The sequence below is a fragment of the Camarhynchus parvulus genome, chromosome 27 (genome assembly GCF_901933205.1).
Source record: "Camarhynchus parvulus chromosome 27, STF_HiC, whole genome shotgun sequence".
Lineage (NCBI taxonomy): Eukaryota > Metazoa > Chordata > Aves > Passeriformes > Thraupidae > Camarhynchus > Camarhynchus parvulus.
Window position 1 is genome coordinate 3,318,618 of NC_044597.1, and position 19,311 is coordinate 3,337,928.

General features: G+C 42.7%; 2 protein-coding genes across 5 annotated transcripts; both read left to right on the forward strand.

Moving 5' to 3' along the window:
- Positions 1-9,603: 9,603 nt before the first annotated feature.
- Positions 9,604-13,832, forward strand: LOC115913933 (keratin, type I cytoskeletal 20-like). 4 transcript variants are annotated; one of them, XM_030966247.1, is made up of 8 exons: positions 9,604-10,026; positions 10,794-10,876; positions 11,065-11,221; positions 11,710-11,871; positions 11,953-12,078; positions 12,255-12,475; positions 13,039-13,079; positions 13,735-13,832. In XM_030966247.1, the coding sequence occupies exons 1-8, from the start codon at positions 9,604-9,606 to the stop codon at positions 13,830-13,832; spliced, it is 1,311 nt and encodes a 436-aa protein (XP_030822107.1). The 4 variants fall into 4 exon arrangements, with proteins under 4 accessions (XP_030822107.1, XP_030822104.1, XP_030822106.1 ...); XM_030966244.1 differs by lacking the exon at positions 13,039-13,079 and adding an exon at positions 13,473-13,502 and having other exon boundaries at positions 13,691-13,832; XM_030966246.1 differs by lacking the exon at positions 13,039-13,079 and having other exon boundaries at positions 13,691-13,832.
- Positions 13,833-15,661: 1,829 nt separating this feature from the next.
- Positions 15,662-19,037, forward strand: LOC115913892 (keratin, type I cytoskeletal 12-like). Its single transcript, XM_030966169.1, has 8 exons — positions 15,662-16,353; positions 16,697-16,779; positions 16,999-17,155; positions 17,414-17,575; positions 17,674-17,799; positions 18,165-18,382; positions 18,649-18,731; positions 18,940-19,037. The coding sequence occupies exons 1-8, from the start codon at positions 15,709-15,711 to the stop codon at positions 19,035-19,037; spliced, it is 1,572 nt and encodes a 523-aa protein (XP_030822029.1). The 5' UTR covers positions 15,662-15,708.
- Positions 19,038-19,311: the final 274 nt, after the last annotated feature.

The window sequence follows — 19,311 nt, forward strand, 5'->3', positions numbered from 1 at the left end:
AAGTTACAGGTGACATTTACATGAACAAAACTATTCAGCTCCCCTATACACAACTTATCAATGTCACCATTTGAAACAGCATTATGAGTAGGAGTGTTGCAAACTTCACTAAAAATAGTTTCCCAGAAACATTTCTTTATTCTTCAGTTTGAGAGAAATTTTCCAGCACTGACTTTACACACTTTCCCTCAGAGCCTCTAAGTACTTTTCCAGACACTCATTCTTTCTTGATGACCCAGGTAATTCAAAAAACCATTTCAGTTATTTGGTCTCAAATTAATGTTCACTGTCTCTGTGGAAGGGTTCTGCAGTCAGGCCAGACTGGTGTTTACAGTGCATGTTAACATCAGGGAGAGTTCTTGGCCTTAGCCAAACTCAGGCTTCCTCCCTTTCTCAGCTCAGCCCAATGCCCAAGTCAGCAGCAGACCCTGACAGCAATAGAGCTATGCAAAGATAAAATCTGGGCAAGGAAAAGAGAAATACGATTAGGATGTTTAAATGAGGCAGAGTGTAAGGCAGAAGGAAGAGAGACCAAATGGAACATAATGAGTGTGGTAGGGATTTGCATTCCAAAGTCTGCGTATCCAGGGCAGTCTCGCATTCATCAGTGACATTGTCATCATGTCCCGTCATGGACTCTCACAAAAGGGCTCCTGTTACCTGCTTTCCTTTGAAACAGGGCTCACAAAGGAAAGGGGAAATCTCAAAGGAATTGCAGATTAAACTGAACAAAGTCCACTTCTGTGGTACAATGTTCTGCTACTGGCATGTTCCAACCAGATCCCCCTTTGCCCCCTGCACCCCAGCTCTCCACCCTTGTTGCACAAAGAGATCCCCAAAGCATTGGATGGATTACCTAATGGTTTCTTTAAACTGGGTAAAACTTGTAATACAGGATTAGTAACTCCTGGCTAATTAAGAGTGTCCTTCCTTATGGTTTACCAGATCTAACAAGCCAGACCTGGTGTTTGCAGCATCTGGACAAAATGTGCCCAGGTCTTCTTGAACAATTTTCTGTGTTATTTAAAGATATGTTCATTTATCAGATTTACATAGCAGGGCCACATCGCTGTGACACAAATAATTATAAAAACTTCTAAGTAGCCCCTTATTTCTACATCAAAGGAAAGTATTTGCTTTGTGCTGGGTTATTGTGCTGAACTACAAGAAAGAAAGAAAGAAGAAGGAAAAGCAAATAATCGAAGTGCCTTATGGAACACGCCTGTCTTTATTTCACATTCCTGAGCAATGCTCTGGCTTTACTCTGCCCTGGTGTCCCCTCATGCAGAGGTGAGATGTGCTCCTCATGCCCTGTGTCACACTCAGCTGTGGTCCAAGTGGTGTTGGAGAAGAGGCAGCAGAATTCCTGCTAAGAGACAGCAGAATTCCTGTTCTCTGCTGAAAGGCAGCAGAATTCCTGTTCTCCTCTGCTGAGAGGCAGCAGAATTCCCACACCACTCTGATGATTTTAACCTTCTCTTACACCTGTGCTGCTGCACTCTGAGCAGGTCAGAGCAGTACAGCTCACAGCATCATCCTCACAGCTCACTCCATTATTGACACCATCATGCACTGATGGCTCCAACACAGCCATTCAAGTGTCTTTCACTAAGTGGAGTAAACCAATTAGTCTTTAAACATACAAATAGGCATTACACCACATCCTGTTTGTTTCTGGAAAAAATTGCTGATTTCTAGAGAATCTTTCACAGCTTCAGAATGCTCTGTAGAACTGCAGATCTCCTTTCTGTTGAACAGCTTGTGACACTGTGTCACCAGACGTGTGCCCTGTATCTGGTGGTTACTCATTACCTCTGAATTTGTGCTCTAGTAGATAAGCTATGCATTCCTAAATGTATTTAGGGTGGGTCTGCAGCCTAAATAATAAATAATGATGCTAATATTTACCACTTGCATGCACTGTTAACATCACATTCTCACACCACGCTGAGAGATGAAGTCAGGGAGATAATGAACGGGGGCAGTATTATCATTCCCATTTTATTGCCTGAGAAATTGGAAAAAGAGATGACACAGCTCGCTCAAGGCTGCAAAGAAAGTCACTGAGAGCCACTAAATTAGAATCCATCACTTCACAGCTTCTACTTAGCCCAGCTATTAGATAATACAACTTCCTGAAGAGCCATTCCCCACTCACAGCAATCCTGTCAGTGTCTGATGGCTCGGAAGAGATAATGCCCTTCATTCATTCCAAGTGTTTATGGCTGGTCAGGACCCTGCACATACTCTGATGAGGCTCTTCAATGTACCTGTGCCAACAGCCTGACTGAAATGAGTCCTGCACAGAACCCTGTGCTGGCAGCTCTGGTAGCTTTGTAGTATTTGGGAGACTTTAAGAGCACAGGTACTGCTGCTTCTGATTTCAGAGCAGTGGCTTGAAGGGAAGGAAATATTCAGGACTGTGATGGTGTATGGCTTGAAAAATGACTTTGTTAATTCATTGTATTGAAACTGATTGAACTCTGCCAGCTCATATTTGTTCTCCTTCAGTATTCCTTACACAAAGAAGTGCTATTTCTACACCAAGAAAGTGATGGACCCAGGCACAAAGAAAGTGCAATTTGAAAAATATGAAGCATTATTAAAAACATCACCCTCCAAATGAATAAATTCTATTTCCCATAAATGGAAAAGGATAGCAAAGAAATATGAGCCGGAGAGAACAGCATTTCTCAGTCTAAGTGAATGATGCAACAATACTTCTGCAAACCAACAAGATACAGGAACTCAGCCTATAAAAGGAGGCTGAAACCATCAGCGTTCACAGCTGGCTCCTTGCAGTTTCACCTGCCATTTAAGGCAGTCCTGCACGGAATAATCCTCAGCATGATTTCCAAGAGCCTTGACTGCACTCCAGCCTGGGCATGAGTCACAGCTCATTTCACTTGTAGAAATGTTAAAACTTATTAAGGTGTATTACAATAGGCAGCTTTGGTAAGTGAAGTGTTGATCCCCTGGAAGAAGTGTGCGATGAGGTAATGCAGTCATGGTTTGTGCTATTAATCACACATTCTTTTGGGGAGCTGGCCCCACACTGCTGGGGTTCAGCCTTATTTATCAACAGCCACATCTGTACAGTGAAAAGTTTTGCTTTCTGCCTTCCTGGTTAACGCAGATGCAAAATTTAAAAAGTCATTTCAGAAAGAGAAGAAAAGAAATCTCACCTTTGTAGCACTGCTAAACCCACGGGTTCTATGGATTATTGAAGCAGAGAGAATAGGTAGAAGAGCCGGTAAAACATTTCACAATGTCCACACCCTGACCTATAAAGGTTCTAAAGTTTTGCTAGGAGATGCCTGTTCCTGTGTATGAATCATTTAGAAAAAGGACGAATCTATAAACAGGGAAGTAAGAAAAGAATAATGCTTGAGAGGCTGCACCCCCTGTCGCCCCCATGTCCTGCATTAACCCACAAAAGCATGTTAATTATTGACTCTACCTGAACGTTTGGCTTGGTGAAATCCCAACTTAAGTTTTACTGTCTGTTGTTTCCTCACCATTCCTCTCAGTGTAAAAATTTTTATTCTTTTCAAGCTGTACTTTTACGATATCCTTAATTGTGCGACTATACGGAAATGACCTACCTGAGCCCCTGGCCTAGGAGTGCCACAAGCCAATTGTCTGCAAAAATATTCCATGAAACAGAAGTGCCAATGTTGGACAGTTTGGAATGTCCCTATGGCAGGAGCTCCCAGTGTGAGACATGATCTAATGGTGAGGCAGGTGCAGGGCTGCTTCTTCTGGACATGTTAATTTGCTTTTTGAATGTCTGAATATGCATCAGAAGCTTAAAGGCATAAAATCATAACACCAGCTGTGGTAAAGACACTTTCAATAACTATATAGACTTCGGGGGTAAATTTTTTGGCTTTCCAATGTCCTAAGGACAAGTCCAAAAGAGTCGATGTGACAGGCTGTAATTAGGCTCTATAGAAAGCAACAAAAATGAGGAATATAATTTGGAAAAATGTGTTTCAATTAAGAGGCATAATTAGCTGGAGCAGGCAGGGAAATGGAGAAACAAACAGGCTGAAGTAGCTACAAACTGCAGTTCTTCCTTAGAACAGAAGTTAAAGGTGTGCTGCCTTTAGAGAAGTACCAGCTTTGGCTCAGCTCCGCACCTCTGAAACAACGTATGAGAAAATAAAAGATCAAATGCATCAAACAAAAAACTGGGAGTGACACTTGCCAGAACAATTTCCAAGGAGGAAATCTGTAATGTTGCTGCAAGCAGACAGAAATTGTGATCATAAAGTTACCTGTGCAGGAAAGAGAACACATTCTTATGTCCTTTTAATGAGAAAAATGAGTAATCTTTGAAAACCATTCCAGCACCCAGGCTCTGCTTCCAGGTTAATCTCACAAGAGACAATTTCAAGACATTCTGAGAATGTATCCTCTGTTACTGTAGAGAACAAAAACCTTAAAAACACAACCAAAGAAACCTTTTCTTTAATGTCTACAGCCTATCACTGCTTAAAAATTGAGATACTCAAGCACCAGTCATAAAAGGATGTAATTCAAAAGGATAACGAACACTCCCTGTCCTCAAAGACTCACATGTCAGAATTTAGAAAGATAGTCCATTCTTCTTGCCACTGCTTCCAAACCCACTCCATACACAGCACTGAACTCCATAATTATGGCTGGTGGCTCTGAAGAAAATTATTCCTCTAAACGTTTGGCTACAAGAGCGATGCAACTACATTTCCTGTGGATATAGGGCCAGGAAAGTGGATAATATGAGAAATTTTCTTATGCAATCCGTAAATTTTATTCTCTCGTTCAAGTTCCGCACGGATTCTCCCGCGGTGCTCAGCACGGGGAGGGCTGGAGGCAGCTCCGTTCCGAAGGCCGGTGGTGGCCTCTAGTGACAACCAGGTAGATCCGCACGGAGCCCGGCGCCTGTCCCTGCTCCTGCCGCTCCTCCGGGGCTCCTGCGGCTGGGGAACAACTCCTGCAAATTTCTGCTGCAGTATTTGTGCAATGAACGTTACTAACAGTGCCAGACTTCCTCCAGGGGAGTATGGAGACGGATTTTCGGCCTGTTTCCTTTATTTTGTTTTTTTTGATATCTGCTTTCCTGACACACATCTTGATGCTGGGAGGGTATTTTGGGTTTCAAGCAGCTCATAGCTTGCTCCTGGTTGTACAAACCCCGGGACTGGGGATGCCGTGGGATCGCTGGGATGCACTGAAAGGATATTCCAGAGCAGTCCCCAAACAAGAAGCTGCAGCTGTTCCTCTGCCCAGGCACCTCCTGGCATTATGAGTGCAATTTTACCCTGGGGAAAAAATTGAGTTTTTCTCCTGATTTGGGGGCTCCAGCTGTGACAGAAGTAAGATCCCCAGAACCATAAGAATTTTTTTCAAGTTAGCAAAAATGTCTACACAGATATGCAATATAGTGTGTTTGTATGTATATTTTGCAGTGTACAATCAGTGTGCACTTATATTTGTACATGGCCATGAAAATCGTATTTGCCTCCTGAATCATGAAATATGCAACATTTTTCATGGGTACTGAACTAGTCCAGCATTATGGAACTGAGAGAGTCAGTAGGCTGAAATTCTCTCCAGTTCACTGGTTTTCTCATTCCCTTGACACTTCAGTTGCACGGGGTTTTTCCAACGGAGAGATCTGCTAGCAGTCCTGTGTTGGAGCTGATCTTAATGGCACTTTTGGGGAAGAAAAAAGAGAAGGTTCGTTTGTGTGGCCTGGAGCTGTTTTTGTTGGCACTGAGATCTGATTCTGTTCGAGGAGAGCAGCTGAGACAGGAAAGGCAGCTCCTGACTTTCATTTTCCACCTGTGGCTGGGGAGGGATGGAACCCACACACTGCCTCCCGCACCACTCCAGGAGCTGGAACACCTCTCTAAGTACCATAAATATGTAATGTTTTAACTTACCCCTCTGGTCAAAGCTCCAAGCAGAAAGAAATAAGATGCAGTGGTTTGATGATTGAGATATTTTCATTGGACAAAAGATAAAAAGGAGAGGGAAATGAGGGGAAAAAATACGTGAGGCAGACAGTGTAAGATCTTGAACTGCAAATGCTCAGGGCTTAGGTGAATCCAGCTGAGTTGGTGACATCATCCAGAACTTTCTCTGTTCTGATCCCATTCAGCAAAGCACAAAATATCTTGCTTTGCTCTTTGGAGAGAGCAGGCTTCATGGGCATTGGCATTAACAGGAGATGCAAAAGCAGTTAAGAAAAGAAGGAGGGGAATATCTCAGACCCAGAAATATTGAATACTGGAATAAGGCTGGAACACTGAAAATGGAATGCATCTCTCTTGAATGCACTTTGCACAGCAATGTCCTTTCAGGGCTGCAGTGTAGATCTTTCAGAATCAAACTCTTATGAGACTAAACCCAAACACAGGGACCAACAGGGACCAACAGAAGGGTGTTGGATTTCAGTTCTAGAATGGATCATCTCTACAGGTTGAACTAGAAGACTTTGCCTTATTTCAGTCTCTATGTCAGCCAAAAGAAAAGCATCTGTTCCACCTAAAGGCAGCAAAAACTCAGACCCACAGCTGGGTGTGTCTTTTTTCCTTGAACTCTCCAGACTGGTTGCCCATGGCTGGTTAGCACAGGTGAGTCAGATGGAATGGCATCCACATTATCAGAGCCCTGCAGAACTTATCTCCATGGCCCTCTAATGCACATTAAACTTCTGTCACACAGGTGACACTTCTTCATGAAATCAAACAAATCATTAGTGTTGCTATAAATGTTTTATTGTGTCTATAGGCAATCCACTCTGAGCAAGCATGTCACTGTAGGGAAGTGAACCCACAGACTGTCCTCTACAGCTCTCACAATTGAATCTGGAGCTGAAACTGCTCTGCTGAGCTAAGCACCAGCAAACTGTTACAGCACTTCTTCGAATGCTGACCAAAACTGCAGTACTGGACAATGGATTTTTAGGTTACCCAACATCTATTTAGGTAACTTACTCTTACAAGCAATAAAAATAAATAAATAAATAAAAATGAGGCAGCCTATGTTCTTGCAGATAATTCCTGGGCATAGTCCAGGGGTGGAGGACACTGAGGCCACTCCCGACTGGCACCTTGAGGAGCCCCTTGCCCTCCAGCCTGGCTGGGGCCTCACCCCCCCATCACTGCCATGGCTGCAGCTTCAGGGCTCACTCTGGCAGTTTCCACTGATTGATACAACCAGTCAAGAAATGTTACATGGAAAAAAGTGTACTGAACCAAAACCAGGAGCAAACCCCACCTCTGATGAGAATCTATCTTGATCCTAGCAAGTATTCTAACTTTTTGGGGAGGATAGAAGCATATATGAAATTATAAGACCAGAGAAATTGTCAGTAAACAAATGAGGGATGAGCATAAAAAGAACATTAATAAAATTCAGCCTTGTGCCTTTTCACATTGGGTTTGCATGATGCCACTGCTCCTTCCTTCCTCTTGCATACATCTTGGGATGCTTCAGCTGAATACTCTAGAGGAAAATAATTGCTGGAGGTTCAGCTTGAACAAAAGCAGCAGAGCCATAACACAAGGCAAATGTCTGACCTAAGCCTGATGCTCACCTTAATTCAAATCACTGACTTCTTTTTTCATTTGCTCACTCAATAAAAAAAATAGAACCCCCAAATGATGTTTAGAAAAAATATCACCCAGGTTAACATGGAAACTAATTTTAATACTGAGAAGACAAAGCAGAATGTTTGCTCTTAAACAGACTGCCACACAATCCTGAAGAGATCTAGGCAGTGAGATACAGAGCCACGGGATGTAAGACCAGCAGGATCTCTTCTCTACTCCTCTTACATTCTAAAGGTGTAGACTCTGCTTTACTAAAATGAGCAATTCTTACTCAGCCTGAATAATTTCAATGGACAAAAGACAACCCACCCTGAGTCTCTGTAATGACACACCAAATGTCATGGCCAGTGTACTTTGGTTTTACATCTCATAAAGGCTTTTTTATTACAAGTTACACCCAAAGAAGTTCAAGGTCCAAAGACACTCCACAGCATCCTCTTAGAAAGAAAAATCCTGTCCTGCACACTGATTGCTTTGGTTTGGAAGCTGTGTTTCCAGAACAGCCAAGTACAAGAGATTAACTCTCCGCCTTGAGCCAAGACCAGTTAGACTAATGCCTAGCACAGTAACTTAAAGACTTGGCAGTCCTGATTCCCTAATATATTGGGTATTCCCTAGGACCCAGCTATTCTGGGTTAGCTGCTCTCAGAAAGCTGAAGGTACCTCCAATACACAGTTCAGTGCCTCCAAAGCTCCGTGTCTCACCAATTTCCTTGCCCCAAGCTGGGAGATCAGTACATACAGCAGCTGCTCTCACTAACACAAGCCATGTGTGCTCATTGTTCTACCTGACAACATCAGTAACACACTGATGAAGCAGTGTCAATGCCCCAGGAGCTGCACTGTCCCAACACACACCTGCCACTCACTCTTCTGCAGCACTAACAACCCCTCAGCAATCAGGTTCTTCCTTTGCTTTACAAATTCTCCATGCCCTTTCTCTATCAAGTGTACAGCACAGTCAGCCCAGGAACCTCCTCCACATGATCAGCAGTGGGATGGTTGAGTCTCTTCATGCCATGGAAGGGCAGCTGGTTTCCTGTTAATGACCACAGCCCCTGGGTTGGGGACAGACCTCCTCAGTATGGCACTTGTTAGCTGGTGAACTCTGATGAGGCAGGAGGGAAACTTGTTTTGCTTCAAGTTCAGCCACACTGGAGGGCTGGAGGCTTGTTCTGCTGGAAGCTGGAACTCAACACTTCCTGCCACTCTATGGATCTCAGCATCTCACATGTGAAACACAGAGGGCTGTGAAGGTTTCCAATATTCTCACGCCTCCTATCTTACTTAAAGACAAAGAAATACCCTTTCCACTCAATCTCAGATGTACTGAAAGCTCAAATTCCACTCGCAAGGATTTTCTAATACCAGATGAATGCATATTCAATCCAAGCTGATGGCAACAGCCTCTTCACCGGCAGTGCAGATGTTGGTTTGTGCTTACTATGAAATGAATTCACATGGTAGTACAGCTGCCTCCTTTCTAATTATTTATACACTGTTCTAGACTGTCCTGAGGCCCAAGTTATTGCTTACTCAACAGAAATATAAATATTTTAAGTCTCTTGTCACATATAGGCAACTCTCATTTTAAATTCATGAGTTGCATAGGGAGGGGGCTAAGAACCTACTCATTTGTTCTAAAGGGCTACAGAGAGGGTTGGCTGCAGGTACATGGTTATAAATGATTCAACAGCTCATTTTTTGTTTATCTGTTATACAAAATAACAAAGCAAGCAAACTACCCAGGGAGTGTTCCTCAAACACACACGAACAGACGAGAACCCCTTCAAATTATGGGGAGGGGGGGCAATATCCTGTATGCTCTTTGTGCCAATACCAGCGACACTGTGCGTCAACATAGGTGGGGTTTCCAGCCACTGTGCTTCCTCTTGGACCTGTATAAAGGTATAAAGGTGCACAGTGCACACTCAGCTCCTCACTGGCGTCTCTATCTGTGCTGATTTACCTGCTTTAGCCAGGAAGACAAAGAGCAGAAATGGCATTCTCCACCCGCAGCACCCAGTGGAGTACGAGCAGCCGTGTCCTGTCCTCTGCACCCAGTATCAGCGGTCTGACCTCCAGGAAAATGTCCATCCAGAAGATCCAGGCACCCAGTGTCTATGGGGGGGCTGGGGGCTATGGCACCCACATATCAACCAGCACCAGCTCTGGCCAAGGCCTCGGAGGGAGCCTCCAGCTCAGCATCACTGGGAGCGATGTTCTGCTTGCTGGCAACGAGAAATCCACGATGCAGAACCTGAACGACCGCTTGGCTGCCTACCTGGAGAGGGTGCGCTCACTGGAGAAGTCAAACTCGCTGATTGAGAAGCAGATCAGGGAATGGTATGAAAAGAACACCGTAAGTGTAGGGCAGGACTACAGCTCCTACTTCAAAACAATTGATGAACTCCGAAATAAGGTAAGAGATCATAGAGCCTTCCATAAATATAGGAATTGCAATTACCAGTGAGATAGAGAATAATCTGTTGTAGAAAATTTTGTACAATTTTGTACCATTTTCCAAATTGTAATTGGCCTAGCTGGGAAGAAAAAGTTCATTTTTGATCAGCTACTAGCGACAGATTTTCAATCATTTGTAATACCAGATATATGCCTGCAGTTGAGTAATTTCATACCTGAAAAATCTGTGACTCTAACTAGTTCTATTTGCCTTTGGTGGCTTTAATTAGAGAAAGTACTAATGGTAATCTACATATTTAAATATAGTTTAGCAACAGTCTATTTCTAAGTGGTTTATTAGAAAAGAAGGGCAAGCACTCAGAAAAAAATTAAAGATCACTACTTAAAATAGTAAATTTCCACTGGAAACAATGAAATATTCCAAACAATCAACTGACATGTTTGCCAAATCATGTTTCCAGAACTTCCTTCAATCTTTTCCCTTTTATTTTTATCAGTTCTACTTCCCAACATTTAAAAGCAGATCCCTTCAGAGAACAGTTCATCGTAACTATTTGATACACTTATTTGATGGCAGGACAATTTGTCTTTTGGACTTCCCTAATTCCTTTCATGCACTTCAGATGGAACTTAGCTTAAAGCCAGCTGAACAACAGACAGCTGAAGTGAAGGGGGATGAAGCCCACTCACAGTATTCATTCCCAGGAAAGAATCAGTTGTGAATCTCTGTGCAAAGTTTCATTGCTTGTCCACCATTCCCTTTAGATTTCTGCTGCCCAGATGGAAAATTCCAGACTTGTCCTGCAGATCGACAATGCCAAGCTGGCTGCTGATGACTTTAGGCTGAAGTAAGTTCCATGATTTCATATCAATTCTCTTTCATGCTCCTCTTATTTAGAAAAGCTTCCACTTACTGGAATCGGTGCCAAGTGAACATTTTCTAACTTTAAGTTTAATGACTGTGGTAGTTACTGATTCTAACATTTACTCCAAACTGTTGCATTCCAATGATGACAAAAGGCACTGTATTGTACAGGTTTGAGAATGAACACCTGCTCAGGCAGAGCGTGGAGAGCGACATCACTGGACTGCTCCGTGTCCGTGATGACCTGACTCTGACCCAAGCTGACCTGGAGTCCCAGATTGAGAATATAACTGAGGAACTTGTTTTCCTGAGGAAGAACCATGAGGAGGTGAGAATAGCTGACCACTGCCAGGGAGAGGGGTTTTGAGTGGCAAACAACCATGCTAGGAAGAATTTCTATCCTTCCATGTGTGACCCTAAGGGACATTCAAGCTGTCAGGGACCAAAGGCTGAACACTCCTCCATTCCAGGAATGAAGGAGTAAAGGTTTTCTCTAAGAAAAATTTATGGTTCAGGAATTGCTATCCCAAAAAGTACACAAATGGGAGCCATGACTTCTGCCCTCATTCCACAGATCCGGTTCTGAGGAAATCATTTTTATGATACACTTATCTATGATACAACATTTATTGCTATCAAGTAGGTGAACTGTTCTAAGATGAAGTGCACTAAGCAGTATTTACAAGGTGAATAAGTTGTCTTGCCCCAAGGTACTATTGAGGATTAGTCCTATGTGTGTAGATGTTGAGTTTGTGTCCCATGCCCAGGAGTGACAGCTCCCTGCAGCTGGTGCTAACACAGTTCCCATTGCTGCAGGACCGTGACAGGCTGCGCAAAGAGGCGAGCGGCTCTGTGAACGTGGCGGTGGATGCTGCTCCTGGCATTGACCTCGCAGCTATTATGGAAAACATGAGAAAGCAGTATGAAGAAATGGCAGAAAAGAACCGCCAAGAAGCCAAAGAACATTTTGAAAAGCAGGTAAAGTCAACAGCTTAAACACCAGCAAGAATCTCAGTCATGCCTGGCTGCAGTTCACAGTCCCTCCATTCTCCATTCCAGACAGCAGAACTGAACCAGGAAGTTGCCCTCAATGTTGAGCGGCTGGAGGTGCAAAGGAAAGAGATCACGGAACGGAGACAGGTCTGCCAGAACCTGGAGCTGGAATTACAGTCTCTGCTCAACTTGGTAAATAACAAAAAAGCCAAATAAGGATTGTGGATAGCAAAGAGTTACACAGAGGTGTAATAAATAGAGGATAAAAAGATAAATAGAGGAATGAGGGGCTTTACAATCAAAAGGTTATTTTAACAGAAAAATGTATCCTCTGAATAATGTGTCACTGTTCTTCCCATGCACTACAGAAACAGACCCTGGAAGGCTCTCTGGCTGAAACGGAAGCACGGTACAGTCACCAGCTTGACCAGATACAGGGAGCGATTTCCAATCTGGAGGCTCAGCTGAGGCAGGTCCGAGCTGACATGGAAGCTCAGAACAATGAGTACAGCATCCTGCTAGATGTCAAGACTCGCTTGGAAATGGAGATTGCCACGTACCGCAGGCTGCTGGAGGGAGAGGAAACCGGGTGAGCACACACGTGGCTTTGCGTGTTGGTTTGGGTTTTGTGTCAAATCTGCCTCTCTCCAACTGTTTTGGGGTGGGGAAGCCCATTGTCCAGTTCTCAGCCACAGAATCAGAGCAGGATGCTGCTCAGGCTGGGCTACTGAAGCTGCTGTGGAATTTTGAGGTGGCTCTCCCAGCCTACAGACTGTCACTGTGAGCTGGGGAGTTGAGTAGATGTTCACATTCCAGAACACCTGTAATGCAGTTTTTGATCAACTTGTCTGTGTGGGTTAAGCAGAAAGTGGAACTTCCCCCCAGATTCTACCTGTTCAGCTGTTCTGGCTCAGGAACTAGATCAGGTGTACCTGGCATTGCAGAGATCAGTCTGCAGATTAACTGTACCTACAGCTTATGCTTAGCAAGTTTCACTTCAACTGAGAGAACTCGTTTTACTGAGTTATCTTCTGATTCAATGTCTTGATGAAAGGGGATTAGCTGTCCTGATCAAACACATAGGAAATGCACAAGGATGTTCAATACATGAGTTGCTATATATTTACATGTTCTAATTTACAATTTGAACAGGTATTTAGAAGAGATGCCAATAGTAGAGGTGACTGAAAAAGGTATGTCCCACCAACTTCTTTCTGTTTTGATGGTGGCCTGTTGAAATGTTACGGAATGAAGTAGCCTGATAAAAAACAACAGCTTCAGAGCAAATAATCAGCCAGTGGAATCTCACATCAAGAAAGCAATAAACTGTTTGGTTACCCTATCAGGACTATACAAACCTGGGTTTATATATACAATTCAGGTGCCCAGTATAAAATCACAGACTCACCTTACCCATTCTGTGATTCTGCGAGTCCTCAGAGACCCAAGAGAACAACAGGAAGTTACTGAATTCCCCTCTGGAGAACTGCAGAAGCATCTGCTTCTCCCTGCTAGCTGCACAGGGAGACTGAGACTTCCAAGTAACATATCCAGTTTCATAGCAAAAATTTCCAATTTGGTGTAAGTCTATTCCAAGGTTTTAGGTCTACAAGTCTGTGCTAAACTGAAGCAAAACTATCAAGAGTGATAGAGAGTTATTGAATCCAGTATGCAGTCTATGGGCAACATACTCAGTATCCAAAAGAGAAGCCACACCTGACACTGCAGAAGTTTACCTCAAGGACCTGGGGATTGAAGATGCTTTTTGATATTTCCTCATGTAGCAACAATATTACTCGGTCAGTGTACATTGCATTAAATTACTTCTCTTTTCAATTTCCTCAACAGAATCAAATAAGTTTAAGAAGATCAAGACAATAGTTGAGGAGGTGGTTGATGGCAAGATTGTCTCCTCTGAGGTCAGAGAGATTGAAGAGAAGATGTAAATGGCACCAGCAGAAAAGATGCCTCTGAGTTCCCTGGAGCTGATGCCAAAACGAAAAGGGTTATACAGAATCAGATTTAATTCACTCTAAACCCCAGAAGGATTAAAAAATGCCAAAATCTCAAATCTGTTGTTGTTCTTGTTTTTGTGGGGGAGCAGTAATAAAAACCTGTAAGTCACAACACAGAAGACTTTAGGTTTACTTCTATAGTGACTAAGTACCTTGATGGAAAAAAATCAAATCAGCCTGGTATGAATGTATAATTACTTCCAACACAGATAAAAATGGAAGTATTAGGTTTTTAAAATGCATTAAGGCATCAGTTCAGCACGCCTTTTCTGAATGTGAACTCCCACTCAAACATAAAGCAGCTACACTTCATTAAAACCTGATTTTCAAATACATAAGAAGTGTCAATTTGCTTTTCATAATATATTAACATGAAAAAATAAATTGAAGAAGCCTATTTGATATTTTTCACATTCTGTGAATAATTATGTCACCAGGGACTATGGCAAGCCAAGATATTTTACGGATAAAAATATATTTGAAATGATCTCCCTCTCTCTCAAACCCTTCTGTGCCAATAATGTTCCGTGTCCCATTGGGAGGCCCCTGTGCCACACCTGGATTCTCAGTCCCAGGAGTTTACATTTTCCTCTTGAGAACATAAACACACAAAGCTCTTTCCTATGAAACCTCACCTGTCCAGAGCTGTGTACTGTACATAACCAGCTGCCAAAGAACTAATCCTCTGCTTTCACTGCCCCGAGTCACTGAGACCAGGCTATCAGCTCATTTCCACACAAATGCTTTACTTACACCTTTGATCTTCCGCTCTTTTCTGCCCCAAAAGCACCCCATGCTCCTGAGTGCGGATAAATCAAAAATTAACACATTTCAGTTGACAAATCCAATGATATAATTAAGCCAGGACAAAGGAAAAATGATTTTCCATTTATCAAAATGACTTCAAAAGAAAAATATACTGCCTTGGGAGGGTTTCCATGCCCAAACCTGCACCCAGAAGCGCTACATTTGATCTTCAGATTTGTATTATAGAAAGCACCAAAGACAGAAATCAGATTTCTTATTTTGAGATAACAACAAACTGTTTAGCAGACAGAATGGTCAGTTCCCAGCTCCAAAGTACAAACTCCATATGCTATAGTCTACAAGTATATCACTCTGAGGTATTTCAGTAATGAAAGGGTTAGGGCATAAACCCAATTCCAAATCCTATTTGGTATAAGTATATTTATATTTTCATATTAATGATCACCCTGCAGCTCACTGAACATCCATGTGCCCTTGGACACCTGATGGTCACTTTTCTTACTTCTTAAGCATCCAGGAGCACTAATCCAGCAAAGGCTTCTGACTGAAGAGCATTATGAAAAGAAAGACATTCCTGCCATACAGGCTGAGAAGCAGGGATCAAAGGGATCACTCTGCTGACTTAGCAAACTCCTGTAAGAACAGCCCCAAATGCAGGAAGCACTGCATCTGCAATGACAAAACAATTATTTAGGAGGGATTTAAATGTAAAAAGAACTTTTTATGCTCCATTGCACATGGCAGAACACAATTGTGATGTCTCAGCTTCACTCCACCCATTTCCCCTCATACAAATACCTGGAGGGCACCAGATTTCCACTCCCATTGGCAATTTTGGTTGACACATATCATTTCGGTTGGTCAGAACATACTAAACTGACATGCCCTCCAAACAGGAAGGGAGAGAGAAAGCTCTCCCCAGGAGGTGGGGACTCCTCCTGAAACACCCACTGCTGTCCCTATAAAGCTGACCCTGCTCCTGCTCTGTCCTGCTCTCTGTTGTATCCTGCACGGGGCAGATCCAGGCACCTCGAGCACCATGGCCCTTTCCGTGCGCACAAGCGGCGGGTCCCGGCAGTTCTCCTCTCGCAGCGGAATTGGAGGGGGATCTCTGCGGATGTCCAGTTCCAGCGGTGGAGGCGGCTTTGGTGGCAGTGGGCTTGGTTTTGGTGGGGGGTCTGGTGGAGGCTTTGGTGCAGCTTCTCTGTTTGGTTCAAGCTCTGGCTTTGGTGGGGGTTTTGGGGGCAGCTCAGGGGCAGGACTTGGGAGCAGCTTAAGCAGTGGCTTTGGGGGAAGCTTTGGAGGTGGTTTGGGTGGTAGCTATGGAAGTGGCTTAGGCAGTGGGTTTGGGGGAGGTTTGGGAAGTGGTTTTGGCAGCAGTTCAGGTGCTGCTTTTGGAAGTGGTTTTGGTGGTGGCTTAGGGACTGGTTTTGGAGGTGGGTTTGGCCCTGCTGGTGCTGGTGATGGTGGCATTCTTTCTGGCTCAAAAAAAGAGACTATGCAGAACCTCAATGACCGTCTGGCTGCGTATCTGGACAAAGTGAGGTCTCTGGAGGATGCCAACACTGAGCTGGAGCGCAAAATCCGTGAATGGTATGAGAAAAATGGCCCTGGCACTGGCACCCCTGGATCTGGGAATGACTACAGTAAATTCTACCCCCTCATTGAAGATCTTCGAAACAAGGTAGCAAAGCAATGTATTTAATGTATCTTTATAGTTGTAACTCACTTAATAGTATTAATGAAAATAACAAATTTTCTTTCAGAAACCGAGAGAACATTTATCCCTTGGTACTGACATTTGCAGTGACCTCTGTCACCTTACACTGGTGACATGTGGTAAATTTTTCCTGTACATTAAAGCAGTTCTGTAGCTGTGTCACACAGTGATTTGTCTAATCTGAATAAAGAAGAAGGCAGTGATGGAATGCAGTTCTACAAACCCTTGTAGAACACAAAGTTTAAAGCCATTACAAAGCTATTAAGCCTTTGGGCTGTAACATCATTCTCTGAACACTGTACTCTAGATCATCAATGCAACCATCGACAACGCGAGGATCATTCTGCAGGTTGATAATGCCAGACTGGCTGCTGATGACTTCAGAGTGAAGTAAGGATATCTTAATGTTATAAAAACTCCTTAAGGAAAAAATTCTTTTGTACTAAAAATCTCTTTCCTTGTAAAATACTTGTAGTATAATTATTAAACAGTATTATAATAATTACGTGTATTAAGTTGTCAAATTAAAGCTAAAATAAAACACATTAATAGTCTGCATTTGACTTCACTGGCCATGTAAAATAAAATTTTTAATCCCTTTATGCATAGATATGAGAATGAAGTGGCTCTTCGGCAGAGTGTGGAGGCTGATATCAATGGTCTGCGCAGAGTCCTGGATGAGCTGACCATGACCAGGGCAGATCTGGAGATGCAGATTGAAAGCTTGAATGAAGAACTGGCTTATCTCAAGAAGAATCATGAAGAGGTAATTTTTTTCCTTTGTAAGATACATGAAGTTGTGACACATCAAATTACTCGCTTGTTTAAGACAGTGGGAGTTCCTGGGTTTCATTATAGGTTCTGTTTGCTGTTAATTTTTGAGTTCACTGAAAGAGCACAACAAACAATCTACAGATTCTTGTTGAAACAGAATTTGTATCATATATATTTCTTTACATATATTTTGGTATAACTATTTTGTCTTTTATTAACAGAACCTTCCCTTTATTTTCAATGTCTCCAGGAGCTTCAGGGCATCCAAAGCAGTGAAATTGGCCAAGTCAGTGTGGAAATGGATGCTGCTCCAGGGACTGACCTGACCAAGCTTCTGAATGATATGAGAGGACAATACGAAGTCATTGCCGAGCAAAACCGTAAAGAGGCCGAGGCGTGGTTCAATGAAAAAGTAACAACCAGAGAGAGCAAACTCAGTGAAATGCATGGGAAAATGAGTTCAATACTTGGAACAGTAAAATTACACTCCATTCTTCCTTGTCATTTCAGAGCGGGGAGCTGAAAAGGGAAATCTCCACTCACACTGAGCAGCTCCAGTCAGGAAAGAGCGAGATCACAGATTTGAAAAGGACTCTCCAGAGCTTGGAAATAGAGCTGCAGTCTCAGCTTGCCATGGTACGTTCTGGGAAGCTGCTGACTGCTCAGAGCCAATTCAGCAACTTCAAAAGTGTTTTTAGACCTAATCCTATTCCATAGAATTGAGGATTTGCATTTCTTTCCGATTAAATCCTATATTCTTTTAGTTCCTAAATAGCAGTAATATATCTAACTGGATTGCAAAGAGCATGTCACAAAGCAGACGGATGAGTTTTTACATCACATTTAGGGAAGTGACAAGGGACAGTTTTCAAACCAGTGTTTCCAAAAAGAAAATAAAACCTTCTGAGTAACGCAGCTGTGCTCACTCCCTTAAACTACTTCAGTTGGTTTTGTTAAGAGATTTTTTCCTTAACCAGAGATTATTTAATATCTTTACACAGAAAAAATCCCTGGAAGACACTTTAGCAGAAACGGAAGGTGGTTACTGTGCTCAGCTGTCACAAATCCAAATGCAGATCGGGAACCTGGAGTCCCAGCTTTTCCAGGTCAGGGCTGACATGGAGCGCCAGAACGCAGAGTACCAGCAGCTCCTAGACATCAAGACTCGTCTGGAAATGGAGATTGAAACCTACCGACGCCTGCTGGATGGAGAGTTTGTGTAAGGAACTGGCTGACACAAAATACCTCCTTGCATTTATTTTCTGTAGCAAAATCCTTTCCAGGAAAAAAAGAGGTGAAATAAGTGGAACATTCTCCAAGTGACAAGAAGGCACATACAGTGATCTGAAATATCACTGTGACTGAGGAGAGTGAGCCATTCTGCTCACTATTTAAATAACCTATCAATGTCACCATGAAAAGGGAATTTATCCTGATCCTATCACAACACATCCTGCAATAGTGATGTCTCTGATTCCCTTTTAGGGGCGCTGGACAGGCAGTTACACTTGAAAGCTCATCCCTGACAGGGTCCAAATCTCAAACACAATCACTGGACTCTTCTCAAGGTAGGTAGAACTTGATTGAATAAAATTTTGTTTCTAAAGTCATTCTTACAAATCAAATAATACAAGTTATCCTGTTTAACTACATCAGAGAGCTCATTAAAATCAGAAGCCAGTTAGAAAGGAAAAGGGGGTACCTGGTCATGTGCTGCTTTGGTTTATAATTTTTAACACATTGATAAATACTCTTTGTTTTGTTCATGATGTTTAGATCCAACCAAAACTAGAAAGATCAAGACAATTGTCGAAGAAGTGGTAGATGGAAAAGTTGTTGCATCCCACGTTAAGGAAGTTGAAGAGAAGATATGAGGCACAATCTGATGTGGCAAAGGATCCATTTGCTCCAAGCCAAAATGGATTAATAACTTTATTCTTTTGTATGAAGTGATAAAACATTTGGCTTTGTACTCAGAATCTTTCAGATAAGACAAAGTTGGCACTTTCATTCCTTGCAGACATAAAATACATTTCCTGCTTCACTCTATCAGCCTTACCTGTATGATTTCCATGGTGTTCTTTAAAAATATCATCAAATATCTGTTCAATAACCAGAAATATGAAGCACACATTTAATCAGATTTGT

Bases quoted from the DNA above. Each gene is read 5' to 3' on its own strand.
- LOC115913933 (XM_030966244.1), top strand. From the start codon at position 9,604: ATGGCATTCTCCACCCGCAGCACCCAGTGGAGTACGAGCAGCCGTGTC. The intron at 11,872-11,952 runs GTAAAGTCAACA...TCTCCATTCCAG, and splicing joins AAGAACATTTTGAAAAGCAG to ACAGCAGAACTGAACCAGGA. The intron at 12,079-12,254 runs GTAAATAACAAA...CATGCACTACAG, and splicing joins TACAGTCTCTGCTCAACTTG to AAACAGACCCTGGAAGGCTC.
- LOC115913892 (XM_030966169.1), top strand. From the start codon at position 15,709: ATGGCCCTTTCCGTGCGCACAAGCGGCGGGTCCCGGCAGTTCTCCTCT. The intron at 16,354-16,696 runs GTAGCAAAGCAA...ACTGTACTCTAG, and splicing joins TTGAAGATCTTCGAAACAAG to ATCATCAATGCAACCATCGA. The intron at 17,800-18,164 runs GTACGTTCTGGG...ATCTTTACACAG, and splicing joins TGCAGTCTCAGCTTGCCATG to AAAAAATCCCTGGAAGACAC.